Here is a 17,487-nt window from a genome sequence, read left to right as displayed (position 1 = left end):
TACATTATATCTTATAAAGTAGCAGTGTCAGTAGTTTCTGTACTGAAGAAAAATAATACATGCTTTAATAATCCCTAAAGGGAAATTCCATTTTATTTATTTTTTACACACAGGTCCGAAATACATGCACACGTGCACAAACAGGACCTTATACATGCACTAGAAGAGATGTCAGAGTGAGGGGGTTGCCTATAAAAGGCGCCCCGAGCAGTTGGGGGTTCAGGGCATGTCAGCAGTGCCCAAGAAGTCTGGCACATCTCCAGCTACCAGTCCACAGTTCATACATGGTCCGTATGGGGACTCGAAACGGCGATCTTCCAGTTTCCAAGTCCAGCCCCTACAGACTGAGCTACTGCGGCCCCCAGAGAGAGAGAGAGAGGGAGAGAGAGAGAGAGAGAGAGATCTACTGCATAATTAATTCAATTACTGTAGGCTAAATGAGGCTTGCAGTGCACTTTCAATTTTACTTCTTTCTTTTTTAATTGTTTGATAGGGACAATAAGAATATATATTAAGGTCCAAATAAGGCTAGAAACTTCTTAATAGTAAATATAACTCGATAAACAATATACCAAAAAAAAAAAATATATATATATAATACAAAGATTTGCATTCTTATATACGAATCAGGCTGTAGCAATAAATATCTTCATTTTAAAAAAGAAAGAGGAAGAAACTGATATTTACAATTCAAATCCAACAACTTTATTTGAATTTGGTAATTGTAAAAACGGCAGGATTGTGATTTAAAAAAAGTTGTATTATCTTTATGTTTGTGATGAAGATGAAGAAAAAAAAAAAACACTTGCCTGCAACCTGCTGTCACAAACAGCCGTCCAATCCAATCCCCTCTCACTGTAATACAAATAGACAGACGGATGAACCAATCAGAATCCACTGTCTCCTGGGTCTGCACCAATTATATGTCGAATCGGCTTAACTGGGCGGGGACACTGTGGAAGCGACTGGCTGGCTCAGCAGCCATTGATGCGCTTTATTTTCCAAGAGGACAAACCGACATTAATTCTTCCATATTTTTGGTTTTCTGTGAGCCGGAGCCATGGTTTCTCACTCTCTCGCCCTGCCCATGATCTGCTTCACCACGCTGTGGGCCCTGGTGGGCGTCGTGGCTCCGTTTCTAGTGCCTAAAGGACCCAACCGGGGGTAGGTGGGCTCGCTGCCGTTTATTTGCTGCAATTAACGGTTGATTATTGAGCGTTTCCTTTCATTTTATACGATAACGTTAAAATTCACACACACGTTTATATTTAATTATCCTAAATCAATGTTTACTCCGCACTCAGCTGCATAGCACCTTTATGAACGCACGAGCGTGCGCTCGTGTGATGGAGGCCCTGAGCGTCATCTTGCGTCCATCCCAACATCCTCTGCTTCCTTCCATCCATCCATTCGCCACACACACACACACACACACACACACACACACACACACACACACACACACACACACACACACACACACACACACACGCGAAAGGCAGTAAGGTTAAAGGGTCAGTTCTTAACAGAGCATAATAGAGTTTGGTTTTTAATGTTGAAAAAAGGCTGAATTGTGAGTCTTGTGCATGGGAGTAACAGTGATGCTGAAGCCACACTGGCTCACTAATCAAGTTACAAAATAAACTATTCAAGTAGACCAGGGGTGTCAAACTCAATTTCCCAGAGGGCCACACTGGAAAATAAGAGTCACATCAAGGGCCGGACATTTAGTTTGTTCACATGCTTTTATTTCATCAAAAAAGATCTTTGACTGTATTATTGCATATCTCATATAGCCTTCTCACTTACAGTTTGGTCAACATAAAGACACAAAAAAATGTAACATAGACATTAAAGAAAAAGCGACAAAAAAGGTCGAAAAAAGCGACAAAAACATCGAAAAATCCCCGGCAGAAAACGGGCCAAAAGCGTCGGCAAAAGCGACAACAACTTCAGGAAAAGCATCAAAACATTGAAAAAGCTAAAAAAAACTAGGTGGGCCAAAATTTATTGTGAACCTAAATTGATATGCGGGCCGGATCAAAATCTGCAAGGGGCCGGATTCGGCCCCCGAGCCTTGAGTTTAACACAGTGTGAAGTAGACCAATAAGGACATAATGCTAAATGTCCTCTTCTGTTTGTTTTGTAAGACACCTGGACCTACTCCAAGTGACATAATTAGGCCTATATGACCTCACTGCAATTATCTTGATGACTGTTACGTTATGTAGTTCATTTGAAAACAGATTGGAAGAAAGGAGAGGGTGATATGGATGCATGGCATGTGTATTTGTTTTATTTTTTTATTTGTACCTTACTGTTGTTAGCCAGTTGTATGTATGGCACCTACTGTTAACCTGGTTGCTTTTGCGGCATTGTGTACGTTTGGTTTTTGCCGCTGATATTATATCATATTCTATTCATACTGAGTTTATTTAAACTTCCTCTCTGTCTTCTCTGACAGTGTGATTGTCACCAGTCTCATCCTCACAGCGGTCTGCTGTTACTTGTTGTAAGTACAAACTCTTCTTCTTTGTAGCGAAGCTGCTGTCCTGTTGCATGTTGCATGTGACTTTTAACTTTAAAACACTGCAAATGTAAAAGTCAAGTGTGTAACGTTTTTAGTTGTTCGTTATCAAAATCTGTGTTGCTGGTTCACAAACTTGTCCTTTTTCATGAATATTTACCACCACCATCAATTCCAAGTATTCCTATTGGCTTTAAATTTTACGTTTGCGTTCGCATGAACTGGGGTAGACGCTCCATATTCATGCTCCATCTTGAAATACGGTAGCCGGTAAGGGACATACAGGACATACTGCTCCACCTTTCGCATTTTCGCTGTCACATGATAAACTCACAGCTGCTGCTAATGCTGCTAACGGGTATCGTAGCTTCCCGGCCCCCGGCAAGTTTGAAGAAGGAAACACGGAGGACCACACGTATTCAAAATCCAAATTTCAGGAAGAGGAGTCTTCTTCTTCTTCGCCCAGAAAAAGAAAAAGGAGATTGAAAAGAGCAAGAGACCGGCTTTTTGAAGCGTGAAGGCTACCGTAGCTGGAATACGTACTTTGAACTGCGTGGCGCGAGAGAGTTGATTGCGATATACGATCTCAACACTAAATGGGAGAAATTCCCACACATTGGACCTTTTTAAAGTGTTTCCTCTAACCTCTATGAATGACTAGTGAGTGTAGTTACATGAAAAACATTTTTTTTCCCAAGTGCTTTTAAATCAGATGGCTTCCAGGTGAGGCTGTGAGTGTACAGTAGTCACACACTCAGCTTCAGTGGATTTCTGAAAGTGTCTGAAAGGTAAAGAGTATCAGAAATTAATTTAAAAAAAACTGCAGCTAGGGCTGCACGATATGAGGAAAATGTGCGATAACCTTGTTCTGCATTTCTGCTGCTTTCAGGATTCTGCTGTAACACAACAAATAGTTTGCTGAATTTGAAAACAAATGAAAGGATATCTTTTCCCTTTTATTGAACCAATTGAACATTGAATTGAATATAAAATGCACCACAAAAAAAAAGAACGACGTGCAGTTTTCTACTGATATTTTCTTTCAACTAACACAACAAATCTCTGCTTGTTTCATGATACATCGGAGCCTTTCGCGATGTGTATATTATGCCAGTTGATGTTGCCATGACGATAAAAAAAACGATATATTGTTCAGCCCTAGCTGCAGCTCTACCGCTCCTATACTGAAACAACCCGCAAGAGAAATTGACAGCTGTGGACAGTAGATGCAAGATATTTAAAGGTGCCCTGCGATACAGAATTTTTTGAAATCTGTTAGGTCCATATGTGTTTGTGTTATGTTGTGAATGTGAAAATGAAGCAGAGAAATCAGGCCAATTACAAAAGCTGGTCAGTCTGACATCATATTGCCTGAGCTCATTAGTATTCATGAGCTCGCCCAGTTGGGCTGGGTAAAGGATTCTGACAGCCAGGCTCTCATTGGCTAGCTGTTAGCCAGTCAGATTCAAACAGCTTAGCTCGTTGAATATTAATGAGAACTGGCAGAAATCGAGTCTTCCTGTAGGCTTTCTATACCGCGCTAGAATGGCTTGAAACAAGGTAACCAAGGCATTTTTTCCACAAATTTTTTTACAGTCTATGGTAGAACTTCAGACATTACCACAAAGTAATGACATACGTGTAGCAGGGCACCTTTTAATAGATTTAACAACATGGCATCATGACTTTGCGTAAACATACACGCCACTTTCCTAAAGCCAAATGGCGTGTTATCTGTACGCCTTTTGAGCTATCCACGTGTATGACTACGCTGTATACAGCTGATGTAAACATACATCCATGTGGCGTGTTATCGCGAGAACGTGCCGAGAACAACGTCACACGCATGTAAACAAAAAAGTTGGGTTTAGGAAAAGAACATTGGGAAAGGCTTTAGTAACACAAAAAAACGACAAAAAAAAACGACAAAAACATGACCAACGTCACACACTTAGGAAAACAATAAACGGTTGGATTTAGGAAAGAAACATTGGGGGAAAAAAAAGGAAAAAAAACGGTTGATAAACGGCACACGCGGGACACGATCCTGGCTCTCCTGGGTGAAACTCCTGTGTTTTACCCATCTGCCACCACAGCCAGCCTCCTTCCGCGGACATAAGTCCTTTCATACTACTCGCTACGGCGATAATTCACACGTAATGTAGGTCAATGGCGGCCGAACGGCGTTGATAAACACGCTATAAAGCGATTATGCGTCTTGATAACGCGCCACAATGGCATACGAATTGGCGTGTCATACATACACCACTTTATGAGATCAGTCTGGTTTTACATTTATTTGAATGATATTAAAGGAGAAACCACGAAACCAACAAGCTCATATAACCCTGAAGTCTGTCTCTCAAATTATCCAGAAAAAGATGTGTAGGACTGAGTTGAGTTGTTGAAAAAGATCCACATCAATGACATTTTTTTTTGCAGACATGGCTATGCAGATGAAGTGATGAAGAAACAGTGTGAGAGTGCTAGAAGCAGTATGTGTACGCAGGATTATCACTTCGCCACTAGAGGGAGCCCCAGCTCCTTCAGAGAGTTACCTCAACCCTCATTTTCTCAAATTTTAGAAGCCTGCATGGTATTAGGTTTAGTTTGGAAATGATGTACCTGGATGAGTCGGAGGAGCTTGAATGGAAGCAGAGGGATAAAGAAGGAGTACACAATGCTGATAAAAGAAAAAAGATTCATTGTGCAAAAAATATATGTGCTTTTAGGGATTAGTTCCAACTGGAGAACTCGGATTAGCTGAGAAATGGATCACGCTGTATGGGTCTCTTCTTATGCAACTCGCAGTATGCCTTCTTAACGATACCTTCAATTGTTACTGTGTGTTGTTGAAATCCTGTACATAAGCTCTTCTCGTTCTTGCTGTGCCTGTTTATTACTTTCAACATTTTTTAAATGCTAATATAATATAGTCAAATAGGCCTGGAACAAACCAGGGCTGCAACTAACGATTATTTCCATAGTCGATGAATCTGTCGATTATTTTCTCGATTAGAGATTATAGATTATTAAGCGATTAGTCGTTTGCTATATAAAAAGTCAGATGTCGGTGTCGTCAAGCCCAAGATGACGTCCCTCAAAGGTATTCAGCTTCCTGCCACAGAGGAGTGAAGACACTGGACAATATTCACATTTAAGAAGCTGGAATCATTGTTGTTACGCTGTTTGTATGCACAGCGTAACGCGTTGTTATAAACTGGTATTGCTAACAATGGCTAACCTGGCTAGAGCTAGTGAAAACAATGAAAATCTGACTTTTAAATGGAACGCATTCCACTCGGGTGTCTGTGACGTCATTCCCTGCTTCAGTTTCCGAGGTCCGAAGTAAATGGAACGCGCTATAAGGCTCCTTTGTGCGTTTTTATGGATCCCACGTAACTTCTAGGCAAGTCCCGCCCTATGAAGCAGCGCGATTGGTTGGGGTTAGGCATTGACCTCGAGTGGTTTAGGTTAGGATAGCCTACTGGTCAGGGGACAGGACCTGAACAAATCGGGTTCCGTTACCTTGCGTAAGCATGGACACCTGGCCAGTAGTAGTGTGTGAATGCTATTGAAGGGCGGGTCTTGCCTAGAAGTTGCGTGGGTTCCATAATAACATGTCCTTTGTAGATTCTTCCTAGCTGGGTCCTGTAATAGGTGGCCAACAATATGCCTGACTTAAAGTCCTGGAAATAGAGATGAAGCTTACACTCATCTTTTAGTGTTTGACCTACATTAAGGTTATAATGGCATGGTATTCACCACCATTATTGTAGAGACTGTGGACGTAAGCGCTGGAAACTGCTTCAGTCCAGATGGGCCAAAGAACTACAGGCCGTCAGACAACTTCTGCTTCGTTTGAACCATCTGCACCATGTCTTGTTGTGTGTGAATTCGCAGTGGTAATGATGACAGCCAGGTTGTTAAGAAAACGTGGCTGCATCCAGGTCAGCCTGCAGGTTGAACTCATTAGTAGCCTTGCAAGGCAACAGACGATCACTTCGGATTACAGTTTTTCTCAGTCGCTTTGGTACATTTCTCGAATCACCCTCGACATTTGCACAACAGTAAGTGCATTTCTCAAAACAATTCGTACAAATAGCAAAAAAACATGAATTACCTGCAAAAAGACAGTCTCTTGCTCAAAATCCTGTGAAAAAATATCTGTGTCAATGAACATGTCAGTGCCATCAGAATGACAAGTCCTTGTGTCATTGTGTACAGATAAGACAAGTAAGTCAAAATTGCTTAGTCATGTTGTCAGTATAACAGTGTACTCTGGAGGGATGTTCTGATGTAAACTATGGCTAACGTTTTGATGACCGTTATTGTAAAATGTAGGTTACACCTCAGTGTACGTGGGAGTTTGATTGCAAGAGACTGGACAAGATTCACATTTACGCTTTTTACTGTTTGTACTGTAATTTGTTGACAGACCATGTCATTGCGGTACAGAAAGGAAAAGACAGCACTGCATAGCACAAAGAAAAAAAATAAGAAATGTGAACATCGGACAATCTCCTTAGGGAAAACTGTACATGCAGCGCTATAGGAATTACAGTGCAGTCTTCCTACACCTCCTGATGTTCATTGTAACATTGCTATATACCGTATATATGTGCCAGTTGATGGTTCATGAGATGCACCTTCGTTTGAGAAAGTCAAGATTCACCTGGGAGTAATGTATTAATTCAGGACAGATTTAGAAAAAAAGTCTAATGGAAATGTATAGAAATATGCTTGTTCAACCATTTTGCATGTAAAGACTTAAGCTATGAACTAATGCCTAAATGTTATAGGGGGGGTGAGACTATTCAACAGAGACCCATTATAATACAGTTTGATCAACATGATTGTCACTGACAATTGATAATGTAGGAAACAGCCGAGAATTGTACATCATCATTTGCATGGACGTACCAAAGCATTTGCAACGTGTTCAAAGAAATGAGAAACTGCTTTTTTGATGCGCACAAGTGACACAATGATGTGAAGATCGAACAGGTAGTTTTGAGAAATTTCAGAGAAATGTACCAAAGCGACTGCGAAAAGCTGTAATACGGTGATAAAATAATGTTCACATTCATTAAGACCTCTAAATCACTGCTTGGAGACTTAAAATAGTTGAAAGTTGTTGGAGTCTCTCAGGTCCTCGGCCTCTTCAGACATCAGATTAGATTAGATCAGATTTTATTTGACATACACAGCACAGCAGGGGCGATTCTAGAACCTGACTTTAAGGGGGGCTCGGCCCCTAATGAGAATGTGACGCGGATAGAGCTTTTCGTCGATGAGATGAATCATACATTGTGCCTTTGTATTAACAGAAGAGATTGAACAAAGTTGATAATCTTTTCTGTTTTTTTATTCTCTTTACTCAGTTGGTTGATAGCCATTCTGGCCCAAGCCAACCCTCTGTTTGGCCCTCAGCTGAAGAATGAAACTATATGGTATCTGCGCTACTTCTGGGAGTAAACAAGGTGAGTCTTCATACCAACCGTTTGTGGTTCCTCGGGCCGCGTGCAAATAAAAAAAAAAAAACTCAATTTATCTCTCTAAGAGCAGTGGAAACAGCAATCGCCGCCACTAAACTGTCCACAGTGACAGAAGTGGCTTTCAGGCGTGAATATTTCTCAACTCCATGAAGAAAATGAGCTGAGTGAAATCAAAAAAAAAATGGCACTTTTAAAGGGGTGATAGAATGCAAAACCGATTTTACCCTGTCATAGTTGAATAACGACTTTACTATGAAAATCTCATATTTTGAAACCGCCGCTGAAAACGGGCGAATCTCACCAAAGCTGGAAGCTTACGTCAGCCTCCCAAGACCTGTAACTTTGTCACGCCCGTGGGTGTATTAAGAGAACGGTCACGCCCCAACATTTACATAGGCTACACAACTGACCTGAGATCAGGTAGTCTTCTGAATCTAGGTCAGGCAGATCTCTGCTATTCCATTACAAAATTCACTTCTGAAACTTTTTTATGCGAGAAATCAATGTAAAGCTCAAATATGGGCTGCTTTACGAAAATGGATGGCTAATTGCAAATTTTGTCCGACTGTGTGTTGGAGTTCAGCGCCCGGTGCTGTCTGGGTTGTTGCCTCGCCGCCCGGCCTGCCTTCCTTCACAGACCCCGGCCTGCTGTGAGCTCGATTGAGCTCCGTTAGGCTGGCAGTCCACAGCACTCCATACCCGCGCTAAGTCACCGTTTTTGGGCTAATGGACTGTGGTCTTCCTGTATGTGATTACCTACCTGTCTTGACACAAACGCACGCGTAGAAATAGAGGAAACGCAAGGGGCGGGTCTAGAGGAATATGATTGCCCCCACTCCCCCCAATCCATTGGGCTAGAGTGCTGTCAATCTGACAAATGTGATTTCCATTGGATCAGAGTACTGTCACTTTGCTGCCTGTTCTGCCAATCGCTGCCTTTCCATTTGGCAAATGGATATATACATTAAACACACATTGTATGGCAACTGTGTACTTTGTAGACATTTTGAGGACAGTTTAGAAGTAGAAACATTAGCAAAATTACATTGTGTTATTCTGTCCTATCCAATATTTCCTATATTTCTAAGCTGTATTTTGATCAAATCCCCCGGGCCCACTTTGACTGATTATTGGTCCCCCGTTTCACCCCACTTAAAAAGTCCTGGAATCGCCCCTGGGAGACGCCGAAACTGTCGCTACGTGGACGCTACGCGCCTGGTGTGGCCGGACAGATTGCATAACATGGGCGCTGAAATAAAAAATAGCTGCGCTACGCTGCTATACACGCGTGCGGTGAGTTCCAGCTGTAAACCTCTATATGTGGGCGCCTGCTCTACCAGGTGAGCTACCCAGGCGCCGTACTTAGCTATTTCTTATCCTGCTTTCACGCTTACAGTCAATAGTACTGCTCGTAAGGAAATAACCTAAAAAAATATAAAAAATACTTACTATTACACTACTATTTTCCACTTTCACTGAGTTACATTTTGAACCAACATCAGTCCTGATCCTAACTCCCCCGTGGAACTGTAACAAATTACAGACATGGCAGATTCGCACGGGATTAAGATCACAGACGGCCTCCGCAATTATTACAAATTAATAGAGGTAATACTGGTTAAAAAAATTGGAGAAAAAAAATCTCACATCCTTGCCAAAATGTATGCCATATGCATCAACAAAAAATTAAAAAGCCAACCATGTCCCTAGTGATGCACAAGGGTTAAGTTGATTCCTGTTGTGCTGACCTCTGTTTTTCTCACTGTTCCAGGACTGTGTGACGTGCTGCCTCTCTTCATTCCTGTCTCGTGGTTGGCTGGACTTTATTTCAAAATAACTCCTAACCGTTCAACATCCCCCCCCCACACACACACACACACACACACACACAATCTGCAGACTTAATGAAAAAGTCGGTTTTCTTTGCAACCTTTGGAAATATTTACAATTATGTACAGTACCTGGAATTGAAGATTTAGAGTGTATTAAGACACATGTTGTGGGTTTTAAAACAAGGAGAAGAATACATCTTGTGACCCAGATACAACGCAACGCGAACAAATCAGAGGAAAGCATTGAGTGGGTTTTATTTTTATTTATTTTTTTACTGGTCCAAATGATTTCCAGTGAAACCGTTGTCATCTGTTAGGAGTAGATATTAATCTTCTGTCTGTGAAATGTGCAATCTTTTGGTACTTTAGTTTAATTTGCGTTGGTTTACATTTCTGTGTCACCGCCATCAGGGAACATTCATTTCTCAGTATTTGTATTTATTTTGACCAACGGACACTGATGTAAGCGCGTCGTAATTTACCTCAGTGTCCACACGGTCTTGTTATATAACTGTTATTATCTGTGATGTAATGGTGTGAGAGTGTGTGTGTGTGTGTGTGTGTGTGTGTGTGAAGAGTTCATTACTGTGAGTGCTTGGGCCGCGGCCATGAGAATCTCCCAAAACCATGAAATTGAAGAGCGATTCCCTCCACTTTAGACCACTTCAGCATGAAACTCCCCAACTCCCCCATGCTCTTCACCGCGGAGGTTCTCGTTGCCATGGTGATCTCATCGCCCAATTCTGTCCCTTTCCACTAGACCCCCTTTTTTTTTGATGAAATCCTGCCCATTCATGCCAGCTTGTGTACAGATGTACTGTAGGCTGTACTGTAGGGACATGTTTCTTTGGATTGAAGCTGCTGGAAGCTGCTGATAGATTTGGCCATAATATCCACCATCTTTCATTGTTCAAGTACTTTTCCCTTATAATCAGCCTGTACAGCAAATGCATCATTTGAACTAAAAAGCTAAAGCTTTTCAGTAGCAGAGTAGCAGAGAAAAGAGCCGCTTTTTAATGGATTCACATAGTAGAAAACAAAGCAATGGGAAAGAAAAGTGCATTTAACAAAACAAAGTGTTCATTCACTGCTTGTTTTCAAGAGATTTTCAGTAGCTGTAATCTGTTGGAAACCCCCGTTTATATCAGTGGTGGATGCCTCTGCCTGGCTGACGTTGGATATTTAATCAAAGGCCAACAATGTCCCAGTATATCAGATCAAAGCGCGGTCAATCTGTAGTTTGTAGTTTGATGTCGATTGGGCTAAATAATTAATTGTTTTCTGCGGATAGAAAGTAAGACATGCTGGGTTTTTCCAAAAAAAAAAACATATTAATCTAATTTACCGTAAAAGTCCAGTCTGGGAAACCAAAAACCCAAATGTTGGCTTCAAATCCTGTGTTCATAAGAGCAAGACTTATCATTGGAACTACATTTACAGCATGTGCTGACTGTACTGTACTAACTGTGCTGCCCTGTATGCAGGAGAGTGCACGTTAATCCGTACACATGCATGTGAGTGGAGCTTTGGAAGTTTGTGTGCATCGCCAGAGGTCAAGGTTATTTCTTTAAAGATTATTTTTTGGGCTTTTTCCGCCTTTATTTGACAGGACAGCGGAGAGGAGGGGGGAAGACATGCAGGAAATGGTCACAGGTTAGATTTGAACCCTGGACCTCTGCGTCGAGGCATAAACCTCCAAGTATATGTGAATTTCTTGCCTAAAGCGTTGACGTACCATCCTCTCTGCAGCAACGTGGCCAGCTAGCTCAGATCAGTTGATGGGAAGATAGTCTGGATTTATATTTCCAGGATGTTCACCTCCTGTGGGTTGCAGTTCTGAAACAAAATGCGTTCTCTTCATAAAACAACAACAAACTTCGAGCTTGCAAGCTACACGCTGATCATGGCACTTTTTAAAGAAAAGTTGGATCGCGCAGCAAGGCAGGCCTGCTTGGTTCTTTCGGGGAACGATTGTAAAGATTTACAAAGAACATGTTTACAGCATGAAATAACAAAAAAAATTGCCGATAGTAAGAAGACATCTGTGTTGCAACGGCAATTTTTTTGTTATTTTATACTGTTGTGTCCTGCCTTGGTTGCTCCGGATTGCTGTGGTCTGCAGAAGCGCAGAGAACTCTCCTTTTTACCTGAACATGTTCACAGCATTTCCTCTCTAAGTCGGACATTTTGGGACCGATTGGTGGGATTGCTGTGGACCAAGTACACACGGCGATATGCCAGTAAGAGCAAATGAAGTTTAACCATGTATCAGCTCATTTAAATAGCTCACGTTACTGTATTGCGTGAACAATTAACTTAATTCAATATTTCATGTAGCGTTGTCTTTTGCGGGGTGCAAATGTTCCACCAAAACACATTCCTTCCTGAGACTATTTTGCAGAACCACCGTCGCTGCGTCTAGAGCTTAGCACCGCCCAAGACGATTGTGATTGGTTTAAAGAATATATGTGTGGTGTAGCCAGACCTTGCGCCACAGCGCTGCGGAGATAGAGCTGACAACGCGAGACTAACGGGCAGAGAAACAGTACAGCGGCATGCTTCATAGCAGTCTAAACATCCAAAACAGTTTGTAAGAAATTAAGTTAAGGTCATGATGGTGTTGGACGGCAAGTTGCCAACGCCGCCAAAGTGTGTTGTTCTTGGGTACATCTGTTTAACAATATATATTATGTTCCCTCTTCCAGCAACAAGGTTGCCTATTTATCATTCACTTTGAATAAGATGCTGGTGTGACACATCTGCCTCCTCCTGGTTGCTTTTAAGAGTCTCAGCTGCAAGCCACTACCACAACTACGTCTCTCCCTTACACTCCCCATCTCCAACCCTGAGTCCCTTCCCACTCCCCCTCCCCCATCCTTCCTTAACACTGTCCCTCTTTGTCCTCTTCTCTAAAACCACTTTGCTTCAGCCAAAAAGAATCAAAATCAATATACAGCTACTTTTTAGAAAGACCAAATTGCTTTGTATCTTTTCCTCCAGCCCTCTTTGATAGTTGCGGTGGTGGCATGCACCTCAAAGTGGCTGTACAGCAGCGTAACGTACAGTTACAGTTACACAAGCAGGGACCCACGTCAAATAGAGTGTGATCACACCAAGAGAGTGAGGCTTTCCTTGCCAGAATGATAGTATTTAGTTTGCCATTTCAAGCGAACTACAGCTTGTGGACTCATAAGTAGCTCAGCTGTTGGCGAAAGGTTTGGTAAAATATCAACCGGCTATGTTAGAGATGGTTGGTGCTGTCGGGGAGTCTACACAAATCTGTCCTGTAACTAGGGCTAAAGAAATTCTTAGTTCATATAATGCAACATAATTGCAGTCCATGGCACGTACCATCTGCAAAACTGAGTTTCTCCACAAAAGCACCACTTTAAATGTTGTTTACCAGAACTGTGCTCATAGGTTTCTTGGAAATAAATCATTCAGCACGACTAACTGACTAAAGAAATTATAGTCGACTAAGACCAAAATGACCGATAATGGGTCGATTTGGGCTTAGTCAGCCCTACCTGTAACTGAAGCTCAGTGTTGCGTTTAGGTCTCTGGTGCTCATACCAGTCGAGAGCACATATAGAAAAAGCTGAATATGAGCATCAGTCAAGACTGTGGTTTTGCTCTCACTCCTATTTTCTTCTGTCGAGCTTTCCAACTACGAACTGCGTGCTATCAGATGTACCCATAAACCCTTGTGCTTTGGGTTTGTTTCCGTCGTTGGTTTGGATTACATTCCCAATCCCACTCATAACGCAACGTGCTGCAGTTAGCTGGCAAAAGGACAGAGTCACATTCTCAGTGTCAGTGAATCATTGGACAACAAATGGCAATGTTCTCGCCCGGCCAAACACACCGAACTAAAGTAGTGAACACTCCACAACACGCTGGTGACGTGCGAACTGACCCGGAAAATGATTTTCTTTTTCTCACAAATCTGTTCAGTTCTTTTGGTAACTGGCTGCTGCGTATCTGTTAAATATTCCTGGCAACATAGATGGAGATAGTCCTATAATTTGTGTGTGTGTGTGTGTGTGTGGTCAAAGTCACCATGGTTACAAAATTCCTATATGCAACCTTGTATTGGTGTGAAGTAAATGTGAGTGGAATTGTATGTGAAACACCCAATAAAAAATATGTCTCATACAAGCCTGCTGCTCCCTTGACATTGTGAACATTTCTTCTGAGCAGGCTGGAATGCATGTGAATTGTGATTTTAACACACACATTACACATTTTACGTGGGTTTCAATGAAAACGCTGAAAACGTTTTCTTTGCATGACTCAACTCAACCATTTAATGCACACTGAATCCTATCTCACAAGGACACGATAACAAGTAGGCCTACACACATCTACACAAACACACATATCTTTATTAGGTTACAGGTTCATTGTGTCACTTAGCGCAGTGATTCCCAACTTGGGAATACGTGGAAAGATCGTAGAGTAGCTCGACTAATTTGAAGAAAAAAAATTGAAATTATGATTTGATTAAAACAATATATAAGCTGTACACCTAAACACGAGTTGTTGCAGTTTGTAAGAGTCCTGGAAAACTAGTTAGCAAGCGAGCGCAGAAGTTGAAACAGGTAGTTAGCTAAAAGTAATGAATAAATGGTAGAAATAATTAGCAAAAAGTAATGGCTAAACAGTTGAAATAGTAAGCTAAAAGTAATGGCTAAACAGTTGAAATAGTAAGCTAAAAGTAACGGCTAAACAGTTGAAATAGTTAGCTAAAAGTAATGGATGAACAGTGTAAATAGTTAGTTTAAAGTAACGAATAAATGGTAGAAATAACTAGCTAAAAGTAGCTAAACAATTGAAATAGTTAGCTAAAAGTAACAGCTAAACAATTGAAATAGTTAACTAAAAGTAACGGCTAAACAGTTGAAATAGTTATCTTAAAGTAATGGCTAAACCGTAGAAATAATCCGGCTAACTTAAACTATTGCATAGGTTGCTAAAATGGTTAGCTTAAAGTAGCCCTACAGACTAAACCGTTCAAATAGTTAGCTAAAATGGATAAATGGTTGAAACATTCAGCAATCTAAATATTGACAGTTCAACAAGTATGAAAACATTAACAATTTCCACTTTTATTTAATGAATAGTGTTATACATTTGGAACATAGGAATTGATGAAGGGGTAGGCTACTGAGTTCATCTGACATGGCTGTGGGAGTCATCAGCCCCAAAAGGTTGGGAACCAGTGACTTAGAGTCCTGTCTAGAGTCCTGTTTGTGTTTGTGCAAAAGAGAAAAATAAATATGATGCATGTTTCCCTTCCTGTGGAATCTCTTGCTGATGTTGTTGCACTGCCTGTGAGAGAGGCAGTTTGTTGAAGTTACCTTGGCAATCAAGGACAATGTTGACTCCCTCACGCAAGACTCTTAATAATGACGCAGGGAGGCACCCATGCATGATTCTCATTCAAGCTCATTTTGCTCACCTCATCTATCAGGCAGACCTGTATTTTGCTGGAAGAAACGGCAGAACTTTACAACGAAGACCTCAAAATACACGCCTGCATGGGGCGCACGCTCTACCAGGTGAGCTAATCAGGGCCCCCATGCTGCTCTATTTTAATGTGGGCCATAATGGTGGTACTTAGAGAGCCTAACATTCTTAAGTGGTACGTGGCGTAAAAAGTTTGAGAACCACTGGTCTAGTTTATTGTAGTGGGTATACTACAATAGTCTCTCTGCACGTTCTGCAGCATTTGTTCGGTTTGCGGTCACATAACTCGACCCGTATTTGCAAAAAACAAATAGCTAAAGTGAAAGTTCGGGCACAAAACTATGTCGTTACGTATCATTGCACATTTTTAAGTGGGTATACGGATATTATGGAGCTTTCTTAGTGTGTATAAGGCATATACCTGCATATCACGTGGACTACAGAAACGTAGTAGTGTGACGGTCCTGGATCAGCTAAACGCATGACCTCAACTATAGTCTTTTGCCCACATCAATGTATTTTGTGTCAGTCTTTGTTGTAATTTTAATCAGGAAGACATGAGTTAATTGTGATTTAATGAGGTCTAAATGTCATTCTTGCTTTAAAATACTTGTTTTATCAGTGTTAAATGAAATAAATGTTCGAGCAGAAATTCTTAAAAAAGGTTCAGGAACTAAATAATGATGCAACGTGTTGAACGTGTACGCACAGGATGTGGGCTCAGCACACATTGTTGTGCTGAATTATGATTATGTTACTGTATATACAATTACTCTCACTGCATTATTACCTAAGAGGAAAAAAACACCCATCCATAATTTAACAGCGAATAAATGAGTGGTGGTGCAGCGCAGTCACAGTCTCAGTAGATGCAGATTCATTAATGAGTAAACAGCCCATAAAATCTACATGACATTTTGAAAAAAGCGACAGTGTTTTGTGATAGGCGTCACAACTGAGAAAGAAAGATAATGGAGTGAGGACAGAGCCCACTTATTCGAAATGGCGGTATTGTCCTTTAAGTATGATATATCCAAGACTTTGGCCTAAATGTCTGTTTAAACAGATGAATGCCAGTTATTACACATTATTTAAGAGCACACACACAAACAGCCTACAGGCCTACACATATAACTGACAGGCACAGATAAACGCACAGCCCACAGCTTGTCTTCTGTAATATTCATAAATTGTGGCTTAATGCGCCATGACAACCTGCTTTACTCCAAGAGTACATTAACAATCTTTATGCAAACAGCTATATGAGCTGGCCTAAATAACACCAGCTCCTATATAGAGGGGGTTTTCTTTTCATCAGCAGCTGCAAGCCTGATAATGCAGAATTTAATCCCTCAATTTAAATATACAGTATGTTTAAAAGTAGACCCTGACAGATACAGGATTTCTAGGCTGATACCGATGTTCTTTTTTAGCATAGACATTTTGATAAGGAGCCCTTAAATTTGGTTATTGAAGCATTGCGATTAAGATGTGTACTGAGTGTGACATTTAACAGCTAAAAAAGGAAATTCAGAAGCATAACGGCAAATATAACATAGATAATAATATAGATAGATATAGACAAAAATATAGATAAATAATCCTCAATAATGTGAATATAAGTGGTCAGAGGCAAATGTATAGAACAGCTAGAACAGATTCGGAAAATCATTGGCGATACCCAGCCCTATAAACAACATCACCAACACAACAATAAGTTCAGATAAGGTAAACATAACTCCAAAAACGACCTTTAAAAAAAATTAACTGCAATCTTACTCCCTAATATGTTAAATTGTGATGATAGTGGTTGCCAGGAGGATGTACAGGCTGTGATCTAACATAGATATATTGTTGCGATAAATAGGTCTATATTTATTAAGAAATGGACCAACAGATCCCGTGTCTCTGGACGGAGACCAGTGAAGGATATTAGAAGCACTTTTCCGGTGAGCGCTGAGCGTTACTACACAGCCTCCAACTGTGTAGACAGAGAGACAACGTAGATGTGACGTGAGCAACCTGTCTGAAAGTTGGAAGTCTTCTGGTAGCTGTGCCAAGAGAAATCTCAATCATTCCCAATCTTGCAGAGACGGAGAGTGTAGGTATATGTAAGGAGATAACATGGGCACAGGCTAATTATTGCTAACTAAAATGCTAG

At 41.0% G+C, this 17,487-nt stretch overlaps 1 protein-coding gene across 1 annotated transcript; it reads left to right on the top strand.

Moving 5' to 3' along the window:
* The first annotated feature begins 952 nt into the window (after positions 1-952).
* On the top strand, positions 953-10,477 carry atpv0e2 (ATPase H+ transporting V0 subunit e2). The gene is made up of 4 exons (XM_039801275.1): positions 953-1,164; positions 2,465-2,512; positions 7,912-8,010; positions 9,797-10,477. The coding sequence occupies exons 1-3, from the start codon at positions 1,061-1,063 to the stop codon at positions 8,003-8,005; spliced, it is 246 nt and encodes an 81-aa protein (XP_039657209.1). The 5' UTR covers positions 953-1,060; the 3' UTR covers positions 8,006-8,010; positions 9,797-10,477.
* The last annotated feature ends 7,010 nt before the right edge of the window (positions 10,478-17,487 follow it).

Source organism: Perca fluviatilis, chromosome 1 (assembly GCF_010015445.1).
Source record: "Perca fluviatilis chromosome 1, GENO_Pfluv_1.0, whole genome shotgun sequence".
Classification (NCBI taxonomy): domain Eukaryota; kingdom Metazoa; phylum Chordata; class Actinopteri; order Perciformes; family Percidae; genus Perca; species Perca fluviatilis.
This window is presented reverse-complemented; position numbering and strand designations above follow the sequence as displayed.